This window comes from Daucus carota, chromosome 6, assembly GCF_001625215.2.
Source record: "Daucus carota subsp. sativus chromosome 6, DH1 v3.0, whole genome shotgun sequence".
NCBI lineage: Eukaryota > Viridiplantae > Streptophyta > Magnoliopsida > Apiales > Apiaceae > Daucus > Daucus carota.
This window is the reverse complement of record NC_030386.2, coordinates 12477096-12500603: the sequence shown is the minus strand read 5'-3', so window position 1 is coordinate 12500603 and position 23508 is coordinate 12477096. Positions and strand designations below refer to the sequence as shown.

Here is a 23508-nt window from a genome sequence, read left to right as displayed (position 1 = left end):
CTGGGAAGGCTGAGTTCATATCACCCATTAGGTCAGAGGAAAAGTGACATGGGTGCTTGCGTTTGCAGTGCATTGTCTGAGGAGGTGGTCCGTCGACGACCTCACCCAGGCCCATATTGGGCAGCAGCTCGATCTCTGGATTCGCGATCACCATTCCCATGTCCCTGTCTATAAAGAACTGTAGGTTCCCAATCGGTTGTGGTCCAGGAATCTCCACAAAGTTGGAGAAATGCTCGAGGCCATATTCAGCCATATACCTTGCAGCATCATTCATATGTTCTGGCACCCAGGAAATGCGGCGATCAGTCGAACCTTCCACATAGTTGTTGGAGTGTACTGTGTTGAACAGACGAAAAGCTTCGAGCTGTTCCTCGGGAATAGGAACATGTTTTTGGAGCCTTATCAGTTCAAAAACATCATGGTGTGATGTTTCGATATGAGTGACCTTAAGGTCGTGTTCTTGAGCATAGATGCAAGCTGACTGTATACCGGCCATGATGGCTTGTTCCTCAGTAAAGTCGTTGAACGGTCCCATTGCACCCCAGACTTTTCCACCGTGTTCATCCCGCATAAGGGCTCCAATGCTCTTTGTGTTGCCATAAGCAGATGGATGTTGCACAACCACGCAATAGACGTTGATTTTTACTGTCTCTGACTCTGGAATTTCCCATAAGTGTTCCATGGTGGAAATTTGCGAATAGAGAGGAAGAGAATGGGGGGAGTTGAAAGAGAAAAGTATGGAGAGTAATGTAAGAGTGCACTGGAATGGCGAGAAGTGGCTGCATAAATACTAAAAGATGTAGGCAACGGCATTCTGCACTGTAGTATATTGGAAATCTGGAAATATTCCTAGATACATGTGAAGCTTGGGAACTGTCTATTACACATCAGGTAGCCAACGCCTATATAAGAGCAGGCTAGAGATATAGACTGCTCTATACTATAAGATTTGAAAAGCAAGCCCGGGAAAAATGAGAGGGAAAAGAGTTACCTAGTATAGTGTATAGAGGAAGCCTGGTAGGGTGGTTCACCCTGGCCCAGCCCAAGGAAACTAATCTTGTTCCAAAGCCCAACGGCAGGAAATAAATGTTTTAGAGGCTCCATTCTTTGCTAGAGTTTCTGCCTCTACATTTATTACAGAGGGGACAAGATTAATTGTTACAGAATTTTGAAGCAGGGAGTTGATATTGTAATTTGGAGCCAGCAAAGGGAATGTTTTTTCCAATCCCTCGTAGATGGAATCAATTGCCAGAATCGAATCTGAACATACCACCAGTTTATGCATGTGCAGGTGTGATGTCCTGATGACATTAAAGACATGCAGCAAGGCACTTATCTCAGCCTCAAGTATGTTTTGTGCTTTGGCAGGGCCAGAGAAACTGTAGATTATTCTCCCCCACTTATTTTTTATGACTCCACCAATCCCTCCCTTTGCCATGCAATTAGGTAGCCATGCTGCATCTACCATGCAGACTGCGAAGAAATTCTCAAGCCTAATTTTCCAGTAGTTTGAAACGTCAAGGTGATGATGTACATTTATGGTGCCCACTGAATTCACTTTCCACGTAGGAATGTGCGAAAAAGGGATGATCCCGGAAGCCATACCCCATATTGAGACCCTTAACTGAATTAGTTCATGTATGTCAGTTTGCTTTAAACGGACATCATTAAAAATTGCCTCGTTACGTGCTAACCAGATTGTCCATAGAGTTGCTGCCACCACCGTTTTCCAGATCCTATTTATGTGTTTTTGACTGAAGAATTTTAGGAGACGAAATAGGTTGTTACTCGCTCTGTAGAAAGTATTACGGCTTATATTCCACCATGACTGAATAAAGCTCAATGCCCACGTAGCAAGCTGACACTCCCAGAATAGGTGGCTTAGCGTTTCGGGGGACAAAGTGCACCACTGGCAAGAGGAATCTGTGGTCTTCAATCTTTGGCTTAAAATGGATTTGGTAGGAAGGGCTCCCCATGCAAGCTTCCATATGAAATTTATGATTTCAGGGAGAACTTTTAGCTTCCAGATCACGTTCCAGTGTTGAGTCGGAGTATGAATTGAAGAGGACGATCTGATGAGTTTATGCGCCTCAGAAGTTGAGAAAGACCCTTGAGTAGGTTTCCAGATGAGAGTGTCTTGCGATTTGCTGAGGGAAATTGTGCTCAGGAGTGACAACAGGTCATTCAACATCGCCATGTTCTGTGGGGAGAGAACGCCTTCCCAAAGATTTTGGTTCTGAGGTGTTGTTTTAATCCTTGGTAGGATATCTTTCACAAGAGAGTGTTTTAAAGTTGATTTGGAGTATAGACCTGGGAAACTCGTTGATAGAACAGAGCCCGTCAACCATCGATCTTCCCAGAAAAAAATTCGTGATCCATCTCCACATATCCAAGAGAAGTTCTGACTGTCAGTGACGAAGGAGCATTGTTCTGTTTGTGGAATAGACAGAAAGCTACGCACTATAGGTGAACACGTCACTGAAGAGACATTGGTTAGATCATAATTCCAAGCTGGGCCATAGCACGTAGAAAAGAATCGGTTCCAGTATGTTCCCCGCTCCCTGTAGGCTCTCCACCACCATTTGGACAATAAAGCCAGATTTCTGTCCCTGATTGAAGTTAAGTTCAGCCCCCCTTCTATTTTCCTTTTGCAGATTTTGTCCCAACTGATAAGATGGAGCATCCTAGGGCCTTCTAAGCCTTCTCCCCAATACTTTCTATAGATTTCACCACAGCCACTGGGATCTTATACAGGCTTAGCCAATATACTGGTGTGCTGTCTATTGCGGCCTGTAGAAGTACAGCTCGTCCCGCCATGGAGATATGAGAAGCATCATAGCAACTGACTTTGCGTTTGAATCTCTCAATCAAAGGTTCCCAAAACTGAATAGATGATGGAGAGGCCCCTATATTAGCCCCCAAATACTTGAATGGGACAGATCCCAAGATACATTGCAACTTAAGTGCCCATTTCTTTTTTACCTCAGCATCGATATGGAAGGCATACACCTGGCTTTTAGTAAAATTGACCTTCATTCCAGAAATTACTTGAAAGCATTGAAGAATTCTTTTGATTCCTAGAATCGAGGAGTAATCATCATTTAGAAATAGAATTACGTCGTCCGCAAACTGCAAGTGTGTCATTTGGACGGACCCTTCCTTTAGAGTGATACCTCTGAAAAGGTTCTCTCGCGCGCCAGTCTTGATCATGCATGAAAGTGCCTCTCCCACCAGGTTGAATAGTAATGGGGACAGGGGGTCGCCTTGGCGAAGACCCCTCGAAGGTTGAAACTCCGTGGTTGGAGAACCATTAACCAAAACTGAGATGTAGGAGGACGCAAAAAATTTTTGAATCCAAGCAATCCAAGTGGACCCAAAATTCATAGCTCGGAGGACGTCATACACAAAGGTCCATTTGACTCTATCAAATGCTTTCTCGAAGTCGATTTTGAATATTATGTCGTGCAATTTGTTTTGTTGAAGCATTGAGACAATTTCGCTTGTGATGAGGATGCCATCCGTAACTTGTCTTCCTTTAATGAAGGCTGATTGATGCTCAGAAACAAGGTCTGGCATTAATGCTTTGAGTCGAGTAGCCATGACCTTGGTCAGAAGTTTAGTCAGTGCGTTCATTAGACTGATAGGTCTGAAGTCTGATGGATGAGAAGCATTCGGGCGTTTGGGGATTAAGGCGATGAATGAAGAATTACTACCTTTAGGCAGTATGCCACTGTGATGAAAATCCTTGAAAAATTTTAGAACATCATTTTTGATTTCAGGCCATAACATCGTCAAGACTCCGGCATTTATTCTGTCAGGGCCTGGGGCCTTTGTTTTGTCAGTGCTTCGTAAGGCCGATTCTATTTCCTGGAGGGAGAATTCTCGTTCCAATTCTTTGCTCTGGTCGGAGTCAAGTTTGGTTTGTAGTAGGCTACCAATTGAGAACACTTTATCGATTTGGGGTTCCTGGAGCAAGGATTGAAAGTGCTTCTTTAGAATCATCTTGATTTGAATTGGTTTGTAGAAAACATCTTCGCCCAGATGCAGTTTCTTGATTCCGTTGTATGATCTCCTCCTGACCATGATTTTGTGAAAAAAACGAGAATTACGCTCGCCATGAAGATTCCATCTTGCTCTTGATTTTTGCCATAACATGCTCGCCTTATTCCTATATAACTCTCTTAGCTCGGCTGTTTTAAATGTTGTCACTGGATTACCAGACCTTGCTTGATCATTTTCCTCCTGCGATTTCTCAGCCAGTTTAATCTGTGTATCGATATTCCCCAATTTCTTTTCATTCCATTGCCGGGCTACGTGGCGCAGAGTTCTGAATTTGTGTTGTGGATTTGTGCTATTTGTTTGAGACCATGCAGATTTGAGCTGTTGAGCAAGGTCCTGATTATCCAACCAACAATTGAAGAACTTGAAAGGGCGAGGACCCCAATCGTTGTTTTTACTTTTTAATACCAAAGGCTTGTGATCTGACAATTTCCTATCTAGAGCCTGTAGAATCCAATTACCGTCCCCATACCAAGATGTAGATACCAAAGCACGATCTAGTTGTCCTCTCTTAAGGCCAAGACCAATCCATGTGAAGAAAGAGTTTAAAATGGGGATATCAAGGAGGCTGTTAGTAGATATAAATGAGTTGAAATCACGAGCTGTGTTACCGTTGAACAAACAATCCTGTTTTTCTGACGACGAACGTACCACATTAAAATCTCCTAAGATGCATAGACAGAGCTCTCCAAGACGGCTGATGACGCTTTCTATTTCCCTCCATAAATGCAGTTTTTGGGTGGCTGTCTGTGGGGCGTAGATGTTGATACATGCAAAAGAACAGTCATTGATCTTGTTAATACCTTGTATTAAGATCCAGTTCTGCGAAATAGTATGGCTTGAGACCGAAATGTGATCCGCAGACCAGATTGTTAACAGGCCCCCGGATAGTCCCCTAGATGGTGAGGCTAGCCAACCAATGTTACTACCCATGCCTAGTTGCGAGAGCATTTGAGAACTCCAGGTTGTGCATTTAGTTTCTTAAAGGCAGCACAAAGCTGGTTTGACAGTTTGGTTAAGAGAACCAACATGTTGTCTGCTGAGGATGTTTGCCGCTCCTCGGATGTTCCAAGATACAAATGAATGTGTGTCCATAAGGGTGATGTAACATCCCAGTCCCACATCGAGGAGTGTGGAGACTTAGTTCAGTTTATAAGCATAAGTACTACTACCAATTGCACCAACAAATCATGATCTTTTGGGGGCCTGTGGTGGGCTTGTGGATTACCCAAGTTGTTGCAGTTGGGCCAGTATATTTGGGCTTAATTTTCGGATTCGGATTTCGGGACTTGACCCGATTTTCGAAAAAGGCTCGGGATTTGACCCGGGTTGTTTCATATGGTATCAGAGCAGGCTCTCGAAAGCTTGATTCGTCAAGTTGCCGGAGGTGGGGACACGAAGGTTGGTGGTATTATCCCGCAATGGACAGAGATCCGGAGGCGGGGACACGAAGCCAGCCGGTATTATCACACAATGGCTAGGGAGGTTCGATCTGGGCCTATGGGCTATCCGTTTCGGCCTGACGAGGACGTCAGGAATTTAAGTGGGGGAGTTTGTAACATCCCAGTCCCACATCGAGGAGTGTGGAGACTTAGTTCAGTTTATAAGCATAAGTACTACTACCAATTGCACCAACAAATCATGATCTTTTGGGGGCCTGTGGTGGGCTTGTGGATTACCCAAGTTGTTGCAGTTGGGCCAGTATATTTGGGCTTATTTTCGGATTCGGATTTCGGGACTTGACCCGATTTTCGAAAAAGGCTCGGGATTTGACCCGGGTTGTTTCATAGCTCTACCCGGCCGGAAGTGCAGAGGCACTGCCCGGGTTCCGTATGTGTGTTTGTGAACTCGACGAGGACGTCGAGCCTATAAGAGGGGGTGTTTGTAACATCCCACATCGATAAGAATAAGAGTGTTTGGGGCCTTTATAGATACAAGTCAATAACTAATGTATACCAATTTGCTAGCACTTTTGGGCCGACCTGTGGTGGGTTGTTGGGTCCGGTATGCATATAGTTGTGGGCTTGGGATGTTATAGGTGAAGACTTGGAAAAGAGAATTGATAAGGAGATACTTTTAAGAGGCTAGGTTGCTCCTGATTAGTGTTAATGATGCTTCCTTGTCAGTTTCTGGTAGCAGCCCCATTAACAAGCCTGTTTCGTAGATCGCATCTGCCTCGTCATGGGAATCATTTAAAAAGAAATGTGTCAATTGTTGTAGGCCTTCTCCTTTTGCCTTATTTGCTTTCCTCCTGGGTAATTTGAAGTTCTTATTGAACACATTGGGCTTGAATTTCCTCGGCCTTCCTCTTTTTGATTTTACTCTTAGGTTCTCAAATTTATTCAGGATGTCCATGTTACTGTGCTCATGTAAATGATCATTTTGCTCCTTTGGGTCTCCATCACTGTTGTTTGTAACAATTGTTGTGGAGTCGCCTACGGTAGCAGATGAAGACTGCATATCTCTGGGTTTCCAGTTACTTGTTTTTGTGTTTAGTACCTGTTCTTCGGTTGCGCTGCTGTTCAGCAGTAGACTTTGTTTTTCATCCCTGATTATTTTGACTTTCGTGTCTTTACCAGAGAATTGGGAGTGTAAGCATCTAAGTGTCAGTGGATTGATTGTAGATTGTGTAGAATGTTTAGATTTTGGAGACTCACTTGTAATCTCAATATTCACATCGCCAGTGTCGGGGATGTTGTGGTTAGCCTCATGTGTTGGTGAATTATGGTGCTGACCTGACCCATCATCCAGTGCCTCTGAATATGGACTAGTGCGATAACTGGAGTAAGTTCACCATCGCAGTGAGAGGAGATATCATTCAGAATGATGTCACTTCCCGAAACCTCTAGAATTCTGACTTTCCAGTTCCTACCCATTAGGGTAATTGACTTCTGAGCGCTTATTTCTTCAATATACCCCGTTTCAATCAAGAATTTGGGGTGCTGATAGAAGCCCTCTGTGTCATAAATTGTGCTGAATTGTAAAACATTTCCATAGTCCCGAAGGATGGATTTGTAGTTGTCTTCATTCCATCCCATTATTGGCAATCCCCTCACCTCAACCCAGGTTTTTCTACAGGGAAGTAGATCGTCTATTTTCACCTCTCTAACCTCCATAAACCCTATTTGTAAGAAATCTATATCCACGTGATCAAGGTCCAATTTGTTGGCAAAGTAGGCTATGAAGGTTGTCCCTGAGATTCCACGAATTTGTACATTTCGAACTCCCAGGCCCTCAGCAATCATAGTGACTGTGTCTATCGTCTCGTTCTTGGCGGTGCGAACAAAGAGGCTTGTCTTGATGACTCTGAGCATGTCGTCGCTAGGTTTGAGCGAGATATCTGCATTCTTTGTCCCTGACCCCGTGTTTGATGCCCGTTTCAACTTCCCCCCATCATGGCTACTTACCCTTGTGGATGCCTCCTGCTGGGCAGTCTCTTTTTGTACCGAGGTACAGTTGAGTGGAGTTGCGGTGGTTAGTCTAGTTGTAGGTCCCTTTGTCACTTTTACTTTTGCTGGGGAGGATGTATTGTTTGGAGTGATTCGAGACTTTTCCTTCTGACTACCTTGACCACCCGTACGCAGTGAGATTGGGACTTCGTTTCTAGGTCTGGCCTTCGATAAGTACAGTTTTCCATGATCAGTTGGAGCTGCATTAAGCTTTTTGATAATAGTTTGTACTGCCTCATCGTTTTCCATAATCAAGAACCCAAAGCGTTTGCCGTTTTTATCTTTCCTCTACGGTAAGATAATATCTTTTATACCAACTCGCTTGAATAATTTCCATAGGTCTTTAGGATGCGTGTCTTCTTTGAACCCAGTGAAGAAAACAGAGTGATTGGATTTCCTATTTTTGATGCCGTATGTACTAAGCGGCCTCTGCTTAGCAGATGATCCCTTGTTACTTGAGATGACATCTTCTTTCGAACCCCCGTAGCTTTGTTGCTTAAGAAGTGCTTGTTTGAAGGGATTCTGTTGATTGACCTCTGCACCAACCTCCAGAGAGTGAAAATGAATCTGGCCTAGAGCCAGAGAAAGGGCTTTATCATTCCCAGCCAGTGCATCTTCGAGGACTGAAGGCTCGATGAAATGTGCGAATCCCTGCAGGAAGGAGAGAGTGATATCCAAGAGGTCAGTCTCCCTCTTTGGATTAGAGTTCCTAGATCTCGCAAGAGATCTCCTATTTGTTAGAGAGTTGTAATGGATTTGGTTGAGTGCCATCCTAATGCCCTCAGTATCCCCTGAAAAAGCCATTTCCCTAGAATTAGGATGGATGAGAGCTTCATTTGCGCGTAGGAATTTCCCCAAAATTTCGTCAGCTTTGGGATTATTCGGAGCTCCTTTGATTTTCAGGTTGTCAGCACGAAACCACCACCCTTCATTGAATAAAATCCTGTGAATCTCCCACAAAGAGTCCTCTTCCCCTTTTAACCCTTCTTGAAGAAGCTTTGCCGGAATTGCGTCTTTCAGGTATTCAATCCGAGCCGTTGCCACCGGTACAAGGTCATAAACCCCCTTCTGGAATGCTTTTACCATATCGTAGTCTAGCAGGAACCAGTATTTGCAAGCTTCAGATGCTTGTTTCTCTAATTCAAGTTGTAGGTTGAAATGTGAAACCCTAGTTTGGTGGTCTATAGTTCCACTTAGATCGTCATTGTGACTTCCCAAGTTGTCTTTGCTTCCTTTTTCCGTAAGGGGTTCCCCAATTGCTCCGACATGATCTCCGCCGTGTGCTCCTTTCTTCTCAGTTCGCTTGCTCGCCCCCGTTGACCCGATTCGCTCCATTAGCAATACTGATTTTGATTGGTTCTTGATTCTAAATCAACTGAATCCGTTAAAAATATTAAAAAACTTTGAAAAAAATATAAAAACTCGATTTTTTAAAACATTCTGAAAACTTAAAAAAATCTGAAAATTTTGGAAAAACTTTAAAAAATATGTAATTTTTTAAAAAATATGAAAAAAATGTAAAAACTTCGAAAAAATATGAAAATTTTGAAAATTTAAAACTTCGAAAAAATCCTGAAATTTTTTTAGTTTCAAAAATCTATGTATAATTTTTAAATTTCCAGAATTTTTTCGATTTTTTAATTTTTTTCAAATTTTTTAGATTTTTTCGAAGTTTTACATTTTTTTAAAAGTTTTATCAAAATTTTCAGATTTTAAGTTTTCAGAATTTTTTTAAAAAAATCGATTTTTTTATTTGTTTTTTAATTTTTTTAACGGATTCCGTTAAGCTCAACTGATATTTAACGGCGCAGTTACCTAAATGCAAATTTTTATTAGTTCGGTTAGTTGACTGCAAGTTTAATTTAGCTCCGTGATCTATTTGTAAGCTTTTTGAGTTCAGTAACCCAATTGCAAATTAGTCATGGGTTCAGTGATATTTTTGCCTATTAACCCTGATTAAGTTATATCCATTTAAAATTGTTGATTGAACGTCCATTTCAAAATCATATTTACTATTTTCCATGACACTAGTACATCATTTTTGTCGATAGTATCATAGTCTTTTGTTCCCATATTTCATATTATGTAAAACATAGTACATAAAATATAATAAAATTGATTTAAGATCGTAAAACAAATTGTATTTTCAAAACCTTTCGGAAAAATACATGAAATAGACTTTTAAATTATGTAAACGAAGTTAAAATGAGTGAGATATATTCAAACTTTAAAAGTGAACTTTGCATTTTTATCTCACTCATTTGACTCTATTTTGCGTAATTTTAAAATTTATTTAGGGTGTGGAAAGCCGTCTCCTATCACTTGTCTTGTCTTTTTTCAAGGTATTTGAGGGGTTTTCACTTGTTTCTCCGGTGGAAAGCCCAACTCCTTTGTTTTCTTTCATCTTCGTTGATTTTCTTTCAACAAAACCCAATTTTGTGGATGTTTTGATTTATCTCTCCTTTTGAGTGTTTTATTGTGCTTTTGTTTAGTTATATTTAGATTCATTCGATGTGGGATTTTTTGAGAATGATTTTATTAATGTTTTTGAAGATTGGGAAAGTCCGCATCAAATATTAGTCGATGGTAATTATATTATGAGCTCACATTTCACAAACAAAGATTATTCATATTTTTCGGCTTTACACTTTCGGCATTTCTATAGCTGATATCCGGCACCGCGAACACCCCCTACTTCTCAGATTTAAGAGATTATTTTTTAAAAAATTATATATTTATTTTAGAAAAAAAAAGAAGAATTTTATGTACTTTTCTACAAAAATAAGCCCTTATTTCTAAAAAATAAGTTTAGCCAAACAACCCCATTATGTTTTTTTTGTCAATAGTGATTTACTATCTTCAGGAATTAATATTTTGATAAATTTTAATTAAATGTGATGCTTTATATACTTTTTTTAGAATAAATAATATTTTTCATGAAATTGTTGGTTTGCGAAAATAAAAAGATTACCGAACTATATAAACTACTGGGAAGATCATAGCGAAAAAGTCGAGACCTAACAAAAGAAGTAAACCTGAAGTTAGGGGTGAGCAGAAAAAACCGAAACCGCAAAAAAAACCGAAAAACCACACCGAGAAAAACCAAACCGAAAATAAAACCGAAAATAACCGAAATAAAAAACCGAAAATAATGGTGCGGTTTTATTTTCGGCTTTATGCTAAAACCGCACCGAAATTAACCGAACCGAAATATATATATATATATATATATATATATATATATTAATATATATATATATATATATATTAATAATAATAATAAAGCACCTTAATTATTTTTACACTTCACATCTTATTTTATATCGAGGCTTCCTGTCCAGAGACACTCACTTGTTGAGTCACTTAAATAACTGAAAGGGCACCCAAATATTTGGAGGAGCGTTTACTCGAAGACTAGTACTACTGTAGTGTGCCACAGAGCAGAAATATTTATGTTGTTAATCTGCTAATAAAATTTTATTATGAAACCACTCTTTTTATTTATGTACTTTTTGAAGACTTTTTATTTGAATTTTATGATTAGTTAATTTTGGATAATTATATTGACTTCACATCATCTAATTTTTTGTTGAAATATGTATATTTTAGTTTTTATTGTGTATTAAGTTTTTTCAGATGAAAGTATGTAATGTTTCCTATATCCTCGTATATGGAAACATGAGTAACCGAACATACTGTACATGTTTATGAAAATTTTATATTTTTTTTAAAAAAAATTATTATGGACAAAAGTAGAAAAACCGAAAAAAAAACCGCAACCGACTAATGGTTAACCGCAACCGAAAAACCGTTTTAATTGGTGTGGTTACGGTTAATGATAATTAACCGAACCGAACCGCATTTAACGGTTTGGTTACGGTTAATGTCCGGAACCGCACCAAACCGCACCATGCACACCCCTACCTGAAGTGTTGCGAAAGACTGGGATGGAAAACGAAACGGAATGTACCGGATTTTTAGCACGTACAACCATCATAGCAGAGACCAAAGCAAGGCTCGACAAAACAGAAAGTTTCTTCTCATCCAGCTCCTCGCGAATAATCAAATTTTCAAAATGTCTATTATCATTTGTATATCTTGCTTTTTTAGCTAACTAAACATATTAATTTTTTTTATTTTAATATAGTATTATTATTTTATTTTTTTCTTTTTATCCTATTGGATTGAGCAAAAATTATCAATCCAAGAAGATAAAGTTTTCACGGGCGAATATTGAGGCCTACACAAGAAAGGTGTTATTGACAAGATGAGCAACAATAAGCAAATGATCGCCGAGCCAAACAACACCCGTTTACATGCAACGCGATTATTATGGAGTAATTTAAAATGTAGTCCGTCTGCCAGGCCCCAGCGACAATCCGAACTAAGTTTTTAGAATCTCACAGCTTTTGCTGCTTTCCAAGTTCTTTATTCATCCAGAAAAGAGCAAACAATCTGACAATTTTCATCATGAGGATTGTTATAGATACTGAAAGTGAGCAAAAGAAACTTCTAGAAGTGCACACTCGAGCTGGCAATCAAGTAGCAAGTAGTGGTTCATAACAGAAATCCTATTATGAGTAGTGTATATATATGATGGTGAAGTGAGGCTTGTTTAGTAAGAAATCACATCATTTTATAAGCTGTTTTGTACACACAACAATGTAAATACAGTTCTTCTCTTCTCCTCCATTGTTACTTTACTGTCTTCTTCCACAAACTTCCATTTCTGATTCTACAGATTCACATAGTTTAGCACCACATTAGTGTTCTTACACGGATAAATTTCTAAAATAAGTTGGTAATGAACGTTGTAGATCTCAAAAAGGCAGGTTTTACAGGTTAATTGAATTTAGAAATATCAAGAGGATCATGATAACAATTGACTTTTAAATTTCTCCAGATCAGCAAGAGCGTCCTCTTCCGGCTTGTATAAGAGATCAAGCATCCGCCATATCTGCACCAAAACAAGTCTTAGCTTCTGCAATGAAGGATACTTAACATACTATACACATTGTGCAGACTTTCTTCGCTGGAGGTCTAGAACATGGAGATACCGAGAAATTATTCTTCCTAAATCCCAGTACTAGACATATTATTTACTGACAAACAAAGCAGCAGCAGACACCTTATATCTTTCTTATTAATTCCTGTATGCATGTTTATTATAATAAGAACTTGCATCATATGCAACTGTTTTACATTGTTAACTGAGATGACCAAAGAAACGCTGAAGGCGTCACAGCCCAATTTTACCATTATAGAGTTCTAGAACCTTCATGAACAACCATTACTGGTCATTGTTTAAGACAATTTATCAACCTGATTTTGCTTAGTAGTATAAAACAAAACAAGGCTGGACGTATAAACTGCTGTGCTGGGCACTTATATAAGGCTTTTTCAGAATGTTAATTTACAGCTTTAGATTTGACTTTTGAGTAGCTCCTATACTCCCTCCAAATAACACCACAAGGCAGACATGTGTATCATCATTGAAGCATGATGCCTAGACTAGGTTTAACCTCATATGACATACTACAGTGCTAAACCTCAAACCAGGTTAACACTATAAATTTTCCTCATCGCAATTGGTCAACTACAATCTCAGTTAAGATGCAATTGGGCAACTAAAAAATTTCTTATCGCAATCAACTAAAATTTTCCTTTGGCTACAACTAAACTGGACAACCCTAAGAGCAAGTCCAATAGGTTACTTATCTCATTACCTATTAATAATATAAAATAATGAATCCTAGTGAGTCTTAGTGATTTAGGTAATCTAGTTTTAGTGTCAACTCCAATAGCAATCCTTAAATTTGGTTCCCTGTTATTATTTTGATAATAAATTTGAGAGAGAGAAGGGGGAAAAGGAGGGAAAAGACAAAGAAAGAAGGAGGTAGATGAATTTTATATTCATAAATATTAAATAGGTAATGGCTAAGAAATTTGGGGATGTGCTAGTGATTTAGGTAACCACTAGGATAGTGTTGGAGTGCATTTTTCTTTTTGACACATTACCTAAATGTGAGTTTAGGACATCATTTAGGTAACCTATTGGACTTGCTCCACAGCAACATAGTTGTACAGTTATACAAGTATTATTGAATGTAAGTGCCACTCCATTCTATCATACCAAAAAAAAAAAAGGGCTGACTTGTGCTTTCAAAGTGAAATGGACAACTTATAACTTTAAAATTATGTGTTGGATATGATATGATCCAATTAAGGCCTCCTAACACCTTACAATTTCGAAAGAGTTGGTTACTTACGATATGTTCCCAATCTATTTTTGAGGATTAAACAATATCAAAGATAATAGTTCTTTAGATGTAAATTCTAAAGGTTATAATCATGCCAGGTATAATAGTGTAAAACAAAAAAGATTTATCCAAAAATGGTCATACATATATAAGCAAAAGAGTCCTGGTCATACCTGCAGCGTTCCGCCCCCCGTGTCAGTATCATCAGAGACACTGACAATCGTCCAAGGGTCAGAAGAATTAAAGTGGAAGTCAACAACCTTGTCTCTACATTACAAATAATACCAATGAGTTAGGTGAGAATCTAATAAAGTGGAGACTTTATTGAAGAGCAGAGGTTGATGCTAAGCAAACAACCTACAATGAACCACCAAGTATGTGATAAATAGAATTAATGATATGATGTGTTTTAAAACAAATGCAATTTACTACTCATATATGTGAGCACATTAATTAGTGCATTATAGACCAATACATGGGCAATTGATTAAAGTGTACAGAGTACTTCTCATGCAAATCTGCCTGATATATATAGAAAAAGAGGCACGGAATAGTAACCTGTGCCCAGCATGTTGAAAGAATAAGCCTGTTGACTTGTCTTGCTTGTCAACCTAAATCAAAATAAACATCATTCGATTAGAAAGGACAATAAGAGATCATATATGTGGTCAACAAGTCTAGACTGAGGTACATCAACATCTAACTTTCCTATTCATTTTCTCCAAGTATTTTTCTTTAAATATGAAGAGGAATAGTGTACACATGTAACTGTTCCCTGCCATTCCTGCTAAGATAATAGGGCAGTAGGGAAACAGAGTCCTTTTCAGATAAATGCAATAGGTGTAAAAAACACCAACTGTTCTAAACAATGACATTTTGATCTTCCAGAGTGCAGTATTCCATAAATAAAAGGCTGGACAAGCATAAAATGAGTAATTAGTACTTAGTTTGACATTTAAAAATGGAAGGAAAAGAAAAGTACGTTTTTACAGTATAGACATATTTAATTAGACACGTGAGCTTATATTCTCTGTAGAGTTCCTGATATTAGATACTTTAGAGCATCAATTATAGAACATAGCACTCCGATGCAATGCTAAAGAAGGTGCTAAAAATAGAAAAATGCTATATTTGGTTCTATATTTAGAACCAAGTATAGATGTAGTTATATTTACAACGGCATGCAAGTGGAAATTTGGAGGGAAATGAACCAAGTATTACCAGATTTTTGGTACGTATGAGCATGTGGTATGAGTACAGATACCAAGTATGTCAACTACCTGTATGCGAGTTGCCATGTCTATCCTTAAATTGCTGCTTTATTTGAGGTCTCAATTCTATAATGTATGCTAGAGCACACCACAGAGATCCATGTATACAAAAGTTAATTTAGTTCAACTATGATTAAAGGTTTTATATACATAATACATGATAGGTTATGGTAAGTTATTATACTTGAAGTTTATTATTTTAGCAATACATGGTTTGATAAGTCAACAAGATTTACGTCTGTGTTGTGACTGATGTCTTGACTTCGAAAACATGGTGTCATAATTGCAAACTTTGGTACAGTATTTTGGATGCTCTACTTCTTGCATTTATATATGATTCCTGAGCCCCTACTATGTCCCGTTACGTATACGATCCAATCTTTGTGGCTCACAGAGATCCTTCCAGTTCTGAGTCACTGAGTGTTTCTGTATAAGCCACTTCACAGACCATTACCTTCCTTATATATTTTACTACTTTTTCTATTAAGAATATTTTTTCCTAATCCAAATTTGTGTCATATCCATACGAGGACCATAAAAAGGCAAGGGAAATATTAGATCCATGAGAGTTAAAGTTTCAAACCTGCTTATAATCCCAAATGTTCAGGATGCCATCCTCTGCAGCACTTCCAAAGACAGATGACCTATCTGGAGACCACTGAAGATGAAGCGTTTTCAAAAAATTATCAGTACCTAAGCAAATTTAGCTAATACCCTTACTAATAAGGTTCAGGAATATATACACATGCCTGTACACAATTGACAGCTTCACTGTGACCCGCAAATATGTTAATAGGCCCTGAAGTGAGGTTCCGACGATCAAACATGCGAACGGTTTTATCAGCAGACCTTAGGAACCCCCAAAAAAAACAATTGAAAGCATCAAGATGAAGGGATGTCTTAGATACAAATGTCACTAAAGCTCTTACTGAATGAACACTTTTTGACTCAAGGTGCCCTAACTTATCTGAAGTGTGAACTCAGAGATTGCACAACAATACCACAAACAGGAAAACTATATAAAGTATACTTACCCTGTCAGTATTAGATCAACGTCAACAGGATTCCAATCAACACAGTGAATATCGGCATTGTGAGCTCTCTCAACCTGTACAAGAAACAAATTCAGACTCTAAGCTCAGTGGAAGGGCATAGCTGATGGGTAGGATTTGAAAAGATAGTTTAGAGCACAACTTCTTAGCTACAGTCAGAATATGATAAGGTGGCAAAATAGTGCTCCTATTACCTCTTCGGGCTGTTCCTGAGATATCCTACAAGAGACCAATTATTGTTTTAGGCCATTCACAACTATGACTATCTCTCCCCTCAACATTCTTCTGTTCAGGCTAATTCACACATGCATAACAAGGAATCACATGGTTTTGGTTCATATAAGAAACAGAGAACCATGAGAAGCAAAGGTTTTGCCCCAAAAATTTGCAGAACCAGTACAGAAAGGTGCAGAACCATAGGTTTCTGTTGTGCAAATTCTACGGCTCACATAGTTCTCTCGTTTCACTGACTCTCCAATGAATACTACCCAGTCACTTATATAATAGTAATAATAAAATCTAACTAAAGGTGACACCCAACGAACTCATCTCATCTGTACTCTCTTTTAACGTATTAATGCCCCCTTTCCTGATTCAACATATTAAATTACAAGCATGACATGGGTTTATGGTTGTTAGAAATCAAAACTCCTCTCTCTTGCAGTAGGCCTTTCTGTTATCAGTTACATGCCTCCAAGATTGAAAATATACATTTTTGCAAGGAAGCCATCCTGTAACCATTCTTAACTCTAATATGTTCTACTGAAAGTCAAACAGGAAGCCATTATGTAATTGATGCTAGATAAATAATATCCTTGTCCCTACAAATGAAGAAGTACAAAATATGAAAAATATGGTTTACTGTTTAAAAAAAGAAGAAGTAAAACTACCATCATTAACACATATATTAATAGGGTTAAATAGCTAATTCATAACTAAGCTGGTTACAAACTTGCAGTTTGGTCATGTTGTTGAAAAAACTTTCAAACACATAATTTTGCTTCATATAATTTTCAATCGAACTATTATGCTGACAAAAACTTACACGAACGTTAAAAGTCATTGACTTTTAACGTTTTCCGTTAGTTTACCCGTTTACCCGACCCGACCCAATCCCATTTACATTTAAATTCAAAATAAAAAAATAAAACCAAGCTTATTATCCCTTACATCAGTATCTCTTGCATTAAGCGGGAAGCGAGCGACTCAGCGGCAATTTCTTGATTCTTAGCATATTGGAGTAAGTTTCCTCTCAAATCTTCTTTTTGATTCGGAAAACTCTCTTTATTTGTATGCATGTATCTATAAACCCTAAATGCGTATGTATCTTATGTGTCTCTTCAAGACTGTTAGAGTTGTGTTGTTTTATAATGGTGGGTTTGTGAATTCTAACTTAAATGGCGTTAGACAGTATGTGGGTAAGGATACAATGAAAAGGATTAGGGTTGATGTTGAGAAATTGAGTCTAAGGTATATTAGAAATATGTTTGATTGTGTTGTTGGAGAATTTGATAAGTTATATTATTTTTGTAATCGTGTTAGTCCAAATGATGGGTATAAATTGTTGGTGAGTGATGATCAGATTCCTGTAACAGTTCATTTAGCAAGAGAGCTCAGAATTTTTATACAGAGCTTATTCCTTTTATTATTGTAACTGCATAGAATGATGCTTATTATGTTTGGGGTGCTGTTTTTGAATTATTGTTCTTCTTCCAATGATCTCTTTGAAAGGTTGTTTATTTCCGTTAATGTTTTTAACGGAGCTCACGGGAATTACTAATATGCAAGTTTTTAAATACTTCATTAGTTGACTGTGAGCTTTTTCAACAACATGACTAACCTGCAAGTTTTTAACCAACTCAGTTATGAATTAGCTATTTAACCCTATATTAATATTAGGATACTTACAGATAGATTATAAATATATATTGTTTCTACTAACCATTTACATATAAAAAAATATTAAAAAGCTTAATCTCTAATAGAAAATATAATCAATCAGCTAATAACTTTTGATCAAACTTCTGTACATTATAGTTAGGGGTCCTGGTCCCTGACAACCGTTTGTCAGGGACCGTTTATATAACACACACTCCCAAGGGCGTCGGATCTATATTTGAAGGGTCCGGATTGAAACCTTTTTTTTTTACCGATCTGCTATAATTTTCCGCGGATCGGAGCGTTTCCTTTCCGCGGATTATCCGCTATAATTTTGTATAATTATATACGTATGGTATAATTTTGTGCGTATCATCTTTTAAGTTTCATCAATTTTATATTATTCTATAATTTTGTAATAGGGAAAAATCTCAAATTGGTCACTGAAGTGAGCATGTAGTTTTAAAATTTACATCGCACTCAACGGGGTCTCATCCGTACCATTTTAGTAACGGATAATGACAATCCCGTTAGTTTGACTGTTTGACTTAACGGGATGTTGACGTGGCCGACGTTTGTTGGACAGAGTGGCATCTACGTGGATTGTAACGTTAGAAAACAATTAAATATCCCTATCGCCTCTTCTTTTCTCTTTCCCAGTCTCTATATATATGTATCTATACATCTGACTTGCCTTTATCACTTTAATCCACTACTTCTTCTTTCATCTTATAATAATTATGAGTACTTCTTCCGTGGAATCGACTAAGAGCCTGGAGCAAAAATGGTGTTGGTGTGGTAAACGAGCTAGGGTTAATACCTCATGGACGCATAATAACCCAGGAAGACGCTTCTATACATGTGGTACAGTGAAGAACATGAAGGTAAAAATTTTAATTTGCAGTTCGAAATATTTTGTTGAATGGTGCTTGATTTTGTTATTATTTTTAAGGATGTTGGTGATGGATGCCATTTTTTCGAATGGTTTGATCAAGATTTCAGTGGAAGAGCATTTGATGTGATTACTCATTTAAATCACAAAAGAATTTATTTGGAGGAAAAATTGAAGCTTCTGGAGGAAAACCTTGCAGAAACATACCTCTTAAACAACTTCAAACAACTGATATTAGGGTTCGATTAAACATACCTCTTAAGTGGGAGACGATTTCAACCAACTCCGAACTCGAACGAATTGAATTACTCCAGCAATCGCAAATTAGGGTTTATCGCTTTAATCCCCAATTTGAAATGTGTCGGCTTCGTTTAATGGTTTAGATGGGTTTTGATTTGTTTTTATTGTTTATCTTATTTTCTTTTTGTTTTAATTACTCACATGTGACCGTTGCAATCTGAGTCACACGCCACGTAATGCCACTCAGCAACTTTGTCCATGTCTACGTCGGCCACGTCAGTATCCCGTTGGGTCAAACAGTCAAACTAACGGGATTGTCATTATCCGTTACTAAAATGGTACGGATGAGACCCCGTTGAGTACGATGTAAATTTTGATACTACACGCTCACTTCAGTGACCAATTTGAGATTTTTCCCTTTTGTAATATGTTTTATAATTTTTATTTGTAAAGTATTCTATTCACTTATATTAAACTAACATTAAAAATATATCATAAAAGAAAATTAAATTTAAAACAAATGCATTCAGGAGGCCTGTATAATCAATGTATATCTATAACCTACCTTTAGGGTTTGGTAAAATGAAAAGAATACATCCAAAAGCTAAATAATAATGATATAACAAGAGTAGGATTTAAAGACATCAAATTAGCACTAACGTAGCAAGCAATAGTACTAAATAGACATGCAAACTGACGGAGAAAGAATAACCAATGCCTAAACCACCAAACTTCCCAATGAGTAACCCTCCTACTCTCTCCTCTCATCTCCACACGGAAATCAGCTACTCTGGTCTTAAACTACAGCTCTGACTACTAAAAGCAAATAAGTTCGAATATATATTGCTGACTAATGTAAGGTTGTCTTCAGAGATATAAGACAGCGGTTAATATAGTATAACCACTATTGGCTCCATGCATACTACTTTGTCAAATTGGGTTGAATGTTGTCATCTATGACTATTCATTATGATTTCTAAATGACATAATCCCAACCATTTTCTTAAGAAGGTGAACACAGTCAACATGCATACTTGAAACTGATAGTCCTAAATGACATATATACATTAAGGAGATGAACTTGACCTTGATGACAGGAGTAGAACCACTTCTTGTATCCCACAAGATAAGGCAGGAATCATCACCAACACTGCAAAACTCCTGAGCACTTTGGGATAGAACAGTTACAGTCAAGTGAAGAAGCATTAGACAGATAGCTTAATAATAAGATTTACAGGGCTACTGAAAGTAGCAGACCAACAATCATTATTTCCTGCTCACCATATATTTCGAAAGTGTACTTTCTATTATGAGTTATGACGCTCAAAAGAACAAATCATGATTCTTTTTTTCCTTTATTGATGTAATTCAGAGTGATCATGCCAAATACCTTGAGGGGCAAAACTGCACATCTTCTACAGTATCTTCATGCCCTTGGAAAGTTCCTCGAGCTTGTACATAGGGGCTGGAGGATGGCATGTCATCACTTCTATCACCCTTGGAGGTCTTGATGCTACCTGTTTTAGAAGATTTTGCCGATTTTGGATCTCCTGCTAGAGTGGATATGTGATCATGTATACTCCATAGTATCACAGACCTGTCCTTCCCTGAAACAGAAATCAATACTAAGATACATATAAACACACACACACACACACACACACTCACACACAAACGTAATAGGACGGTAATACTAGTTAATAGCTTCGCTCGAAATTGCGGGCTATATAGTTTTTATACTCTTAGTTTTAGAACATATTTTTATGCGTAATGGTTATTTCAATGTCAACAGTTTTAAAATTTTAAACTTGGGAAGTAAACATGTCAATGCACATATTAAGCTAATGGATGTATAATAATACAAATCTAATTTTATGTGGCAGACATAGTAAATAGTTCAGGTGTAAAAAGAGACAGGTATGCACATAGCCATGTGCAAATTCAGGTTTGTGTTCTCTGTCCATTGCAACGATTTTGGAACATTTAAAAGTAATACGAGCTGCAAGGGTAGGAGATTTAGTCTCAGCATAGTTTCTTGCACATTGTTGATGTAAAGGGTTAGTCTGTACTTCTTCAATATGCAACATAAAGTCTTACTAAAATAAAATACCATATAGTAATAGCATATACTTGTCAAAATTGACAGGACATGTAATTAAATAAAATTTTAAAATTTGTGTAAACCAGATACGACACTAATTAATATCTGTCGGCTGTAGGGGCTCCGCAATAAATTATATCATGTGACTGGAAACAGGACTTTTGGAGTAGTAAAAATTATTTACCTCCAGAAAGCACAAATGGTTCAGTTGGACACATAGCTAGTGCATATTCAGCATTATCCTTATGCCCAGTCAGTATCTGAAGAACGACAACTAAGAGGTAAGGCAAGAAACACCAAACAAAGGGGAGTACATATTTAGGCGGTATCATATTCAATAAATTTGCACAATTAGAGTTATAGCAAACCCCCAACAGACCATAACTATAGAAAGGAAACTGAGCTGGCAGCAAAAGTGCTGCTATTGAGTGAATTGAAGATATTTGCGCACCAGATCTGGACGAGAGATGGGGCTTGCCAGGTTAGCTTGACGATTAGGTTGACTTTCAATATCCCAAACGAGGACCTAATTAGGTATTCAAGAATTATAAATGACAATATGGTATCTCAATTATCAATAGCTGTGTAAGCATCATGTCTTAGAAACTGCAACTTCACTGAAAATAGTATATGGGAAAACTAATTTCATACATCAGGACTATCAGTGTGCGTAGCCACGATGTTGCTGTTATGAGGAAGTTCTCTAATCCGATTCACCTGAAATAATGTTGTGGAATGCTTATCATAATACCAATTACATATGAGCAAACAGAATATCGTAAAATGCCAGTACAACCATAGGTGACTCTTCTAAGACCAACAGAATTGATTTGCAAATGACAACGTAAAGAAGTCCAAGTGTGAGAAACATATGCAGACTTCTAAGTTGTAACAAAGTCCTTATTTGTAGGACACCAAAACACTTAGATAGGTATACTCAATGTTGTAGATAAAACATATTTTCCGTAATTATTATTCAGTTGTAATTTATACTTATCATGTAACTCTACCTTTCTATAAATAGTGAAAATCAGAGAAATCTCAGCAAGTTCCTGGAGGTTCGGTTGTGGTTGCGGTTTTCAAATTTAAAAACCGAACACTTGCGGTTTCGGTTGTGGTTTTACCCTAAAACCGCACCGATCCGCACCGTGCTCTCCCCTAGTTATACTGAATAAAATAAAGGGCATTAATATGATAAAGAGTTGTATAAGTGGTAGATACCTCGCCTGGATGCAAAATGGTCTTAAACTTCTTTATAAAGGGAGAACGCGACTCTTCATTGAACTATAAATTGAAGCGAATTAACATAATAAGATAAAAAGATACTTAACATAAAATTATAAAGAAGCAAATTACATTGATACAAAACTAACCTGAGAAATGTGTTCTGCAGCTGCAACCCTAGGTTTCACAATTTCACAATTTGCAATAACAAGTGTATTAGGGACAGTGCCGTCTGTCTGGCAGACCGACGAAATCAAGTAATTAATAAATTAATACAAAAAAAAACACAAAGGATCATCAAACAAAACAATTAAGGAAAGCATAATAAAGTCATTACTACCGTAAAATCTCGATAAATGAATAAATTTACCCGTTCGGAGAGGTAAAGACGTTGACGAGTCTTGTAAGTGGCTTGTTCAATGACAGGGCCCCATCTAAAGTAAATTAAACAATATTAGTAAGAGAAATTAAGTGAAATGAAGTGATGAGATTGAGAGAGAAGAGAGAAGAGAGAAGACCGGCAAGATTGGCAAGGCCAGAGAAGACTGTGATTGGCGAGCCAGTCATAGAGAACGGGTACTAGTGATTTCCACTGAGTGTATCTTCTCTCTCTCTCCTCCTCCGTCGTCTCGGTATCCTTCATATCTCTCTCGTCTCTCTCTCTCTCTCTCTCTCTCTCTCTGGTCTCTTCCCCGCCTTCTTTCTTTTCCGTATTCCCGCCCTCCAACCAACGCTTTTCACTGTTTTCTGTACTATCAGGGTCATTTCTGGTAAAATATAAAAATTGACTTCTTAGGTAGGAATTAGGTCATTTTCTTAATAACAAAAATATTTTCTTTAGAAAAAAATAAATTTTTATTTCTAAGATTTTTTTTGAATAGTTAATATATTAATTTTTATAAGATATGCATGTAATATTTCATACACCAATGAGTATATGTGTTAGACGGTATTTAAATGAAATTTTTCCTGAAAATATGTAATACAATTTCGAAAATAATTTACTATTTTCAGTTAATATGACCTATCTATATTAATTGATAAAAAAAAAAGTCCAGATGTAACATATGTTTGTTTACCAA

At 37.5% G+C, this 23508-nt stretch overlaps 2 protein-coding genes across 3 annotated transcripts; both read right to left on the bottom strand.

Annotated features, from left to right (window-relative positions):
* Positions 1-1051: 1051 nt before the first annotated feature.
* On the bottom strand, positions 1052-2197 carry LOC108225855 (uncharacterized). Its single transcript, XM_017400809.1, has one exon. The coding sequence runs from the start codon at positions 2195-2197 to the stop codon at positions 1052-1054; it is 1146 nt and encodes a 381-aa protein (XP_017256298.1).
* Positions 2198-11764: 9567 nt separating this feature from the next.
* Positions 11765-23166, bottom strand: LOC108224760 (WD-40 repeat-containing protein MSI4). Of its 2 annotated transcripts, none has more exons than XM_064080371.1 (15): positions 22945-23166; positions 22797-22860; positions 22576-22662; positions 22424-22486; positions 21854-21919; positions 21654-21728; positions 21387-21462; positions 20492-20708; positions 20188-20269; positions 16074-16147; positions 15789-15888; positions 15623-15697; positions 14327-14379; positions 13942-14035; positions 11765-11963 (listed from the first exon to the last, which is right to left on the bottom strand). In XM_064080371.1, exons 1-15 carry the CDS (start codon positions 23067-23069, stop codon positions 11937-11939), a joined length of 1278 nt encoding a protein of 425 aa, XP_063936441.1. In that variant the 5' UTR covers positions 23070-23166; the 3' UTR covers positions 11765-11936. The 2 variants fall into 2 exon arrangements, with proteins under 2 accessions (XP_063936441.1, XP_017254971.1); XM_017399482.2 differs by lacking the exon at positions 11765-11963 and adding an exon at positions 12120-12465 and having other exon boundaries at positions 22945-23165.
* Positions 23167-23508: the final 342 nt, after the last annotated feature.

Coding starts and splice junctions, on each gene's coding strand:
- LOC108225855 (XM_017400809.1), bottom strand. CDS start 2,197: ATGGCGATGTTGAATGACCTGTTGTCACTCCTGAGCACAATTTCCCTC.
- LOC108224760 (XM_017399482.2), bottom strand. CDS start 23,069: ATGAAGGATACCGAGACGACGGAGGAGGAGAGAGAGAGAAGATACACT. Junction 21,729..21,853: donor CGCACACTGATAGTCCTGAT/GTATGAAATTAG, acceptor ATACCTAATTAG/GTCCTCGTTTGGGATATTGA. Junction 20,270..20,491: donor GTGCAGTTTTGCCCCTCAAG/GTATTTGGCATG, acceptor TCTATCCCAAAG/TGCTCAGGAGTTTTGCAGTG.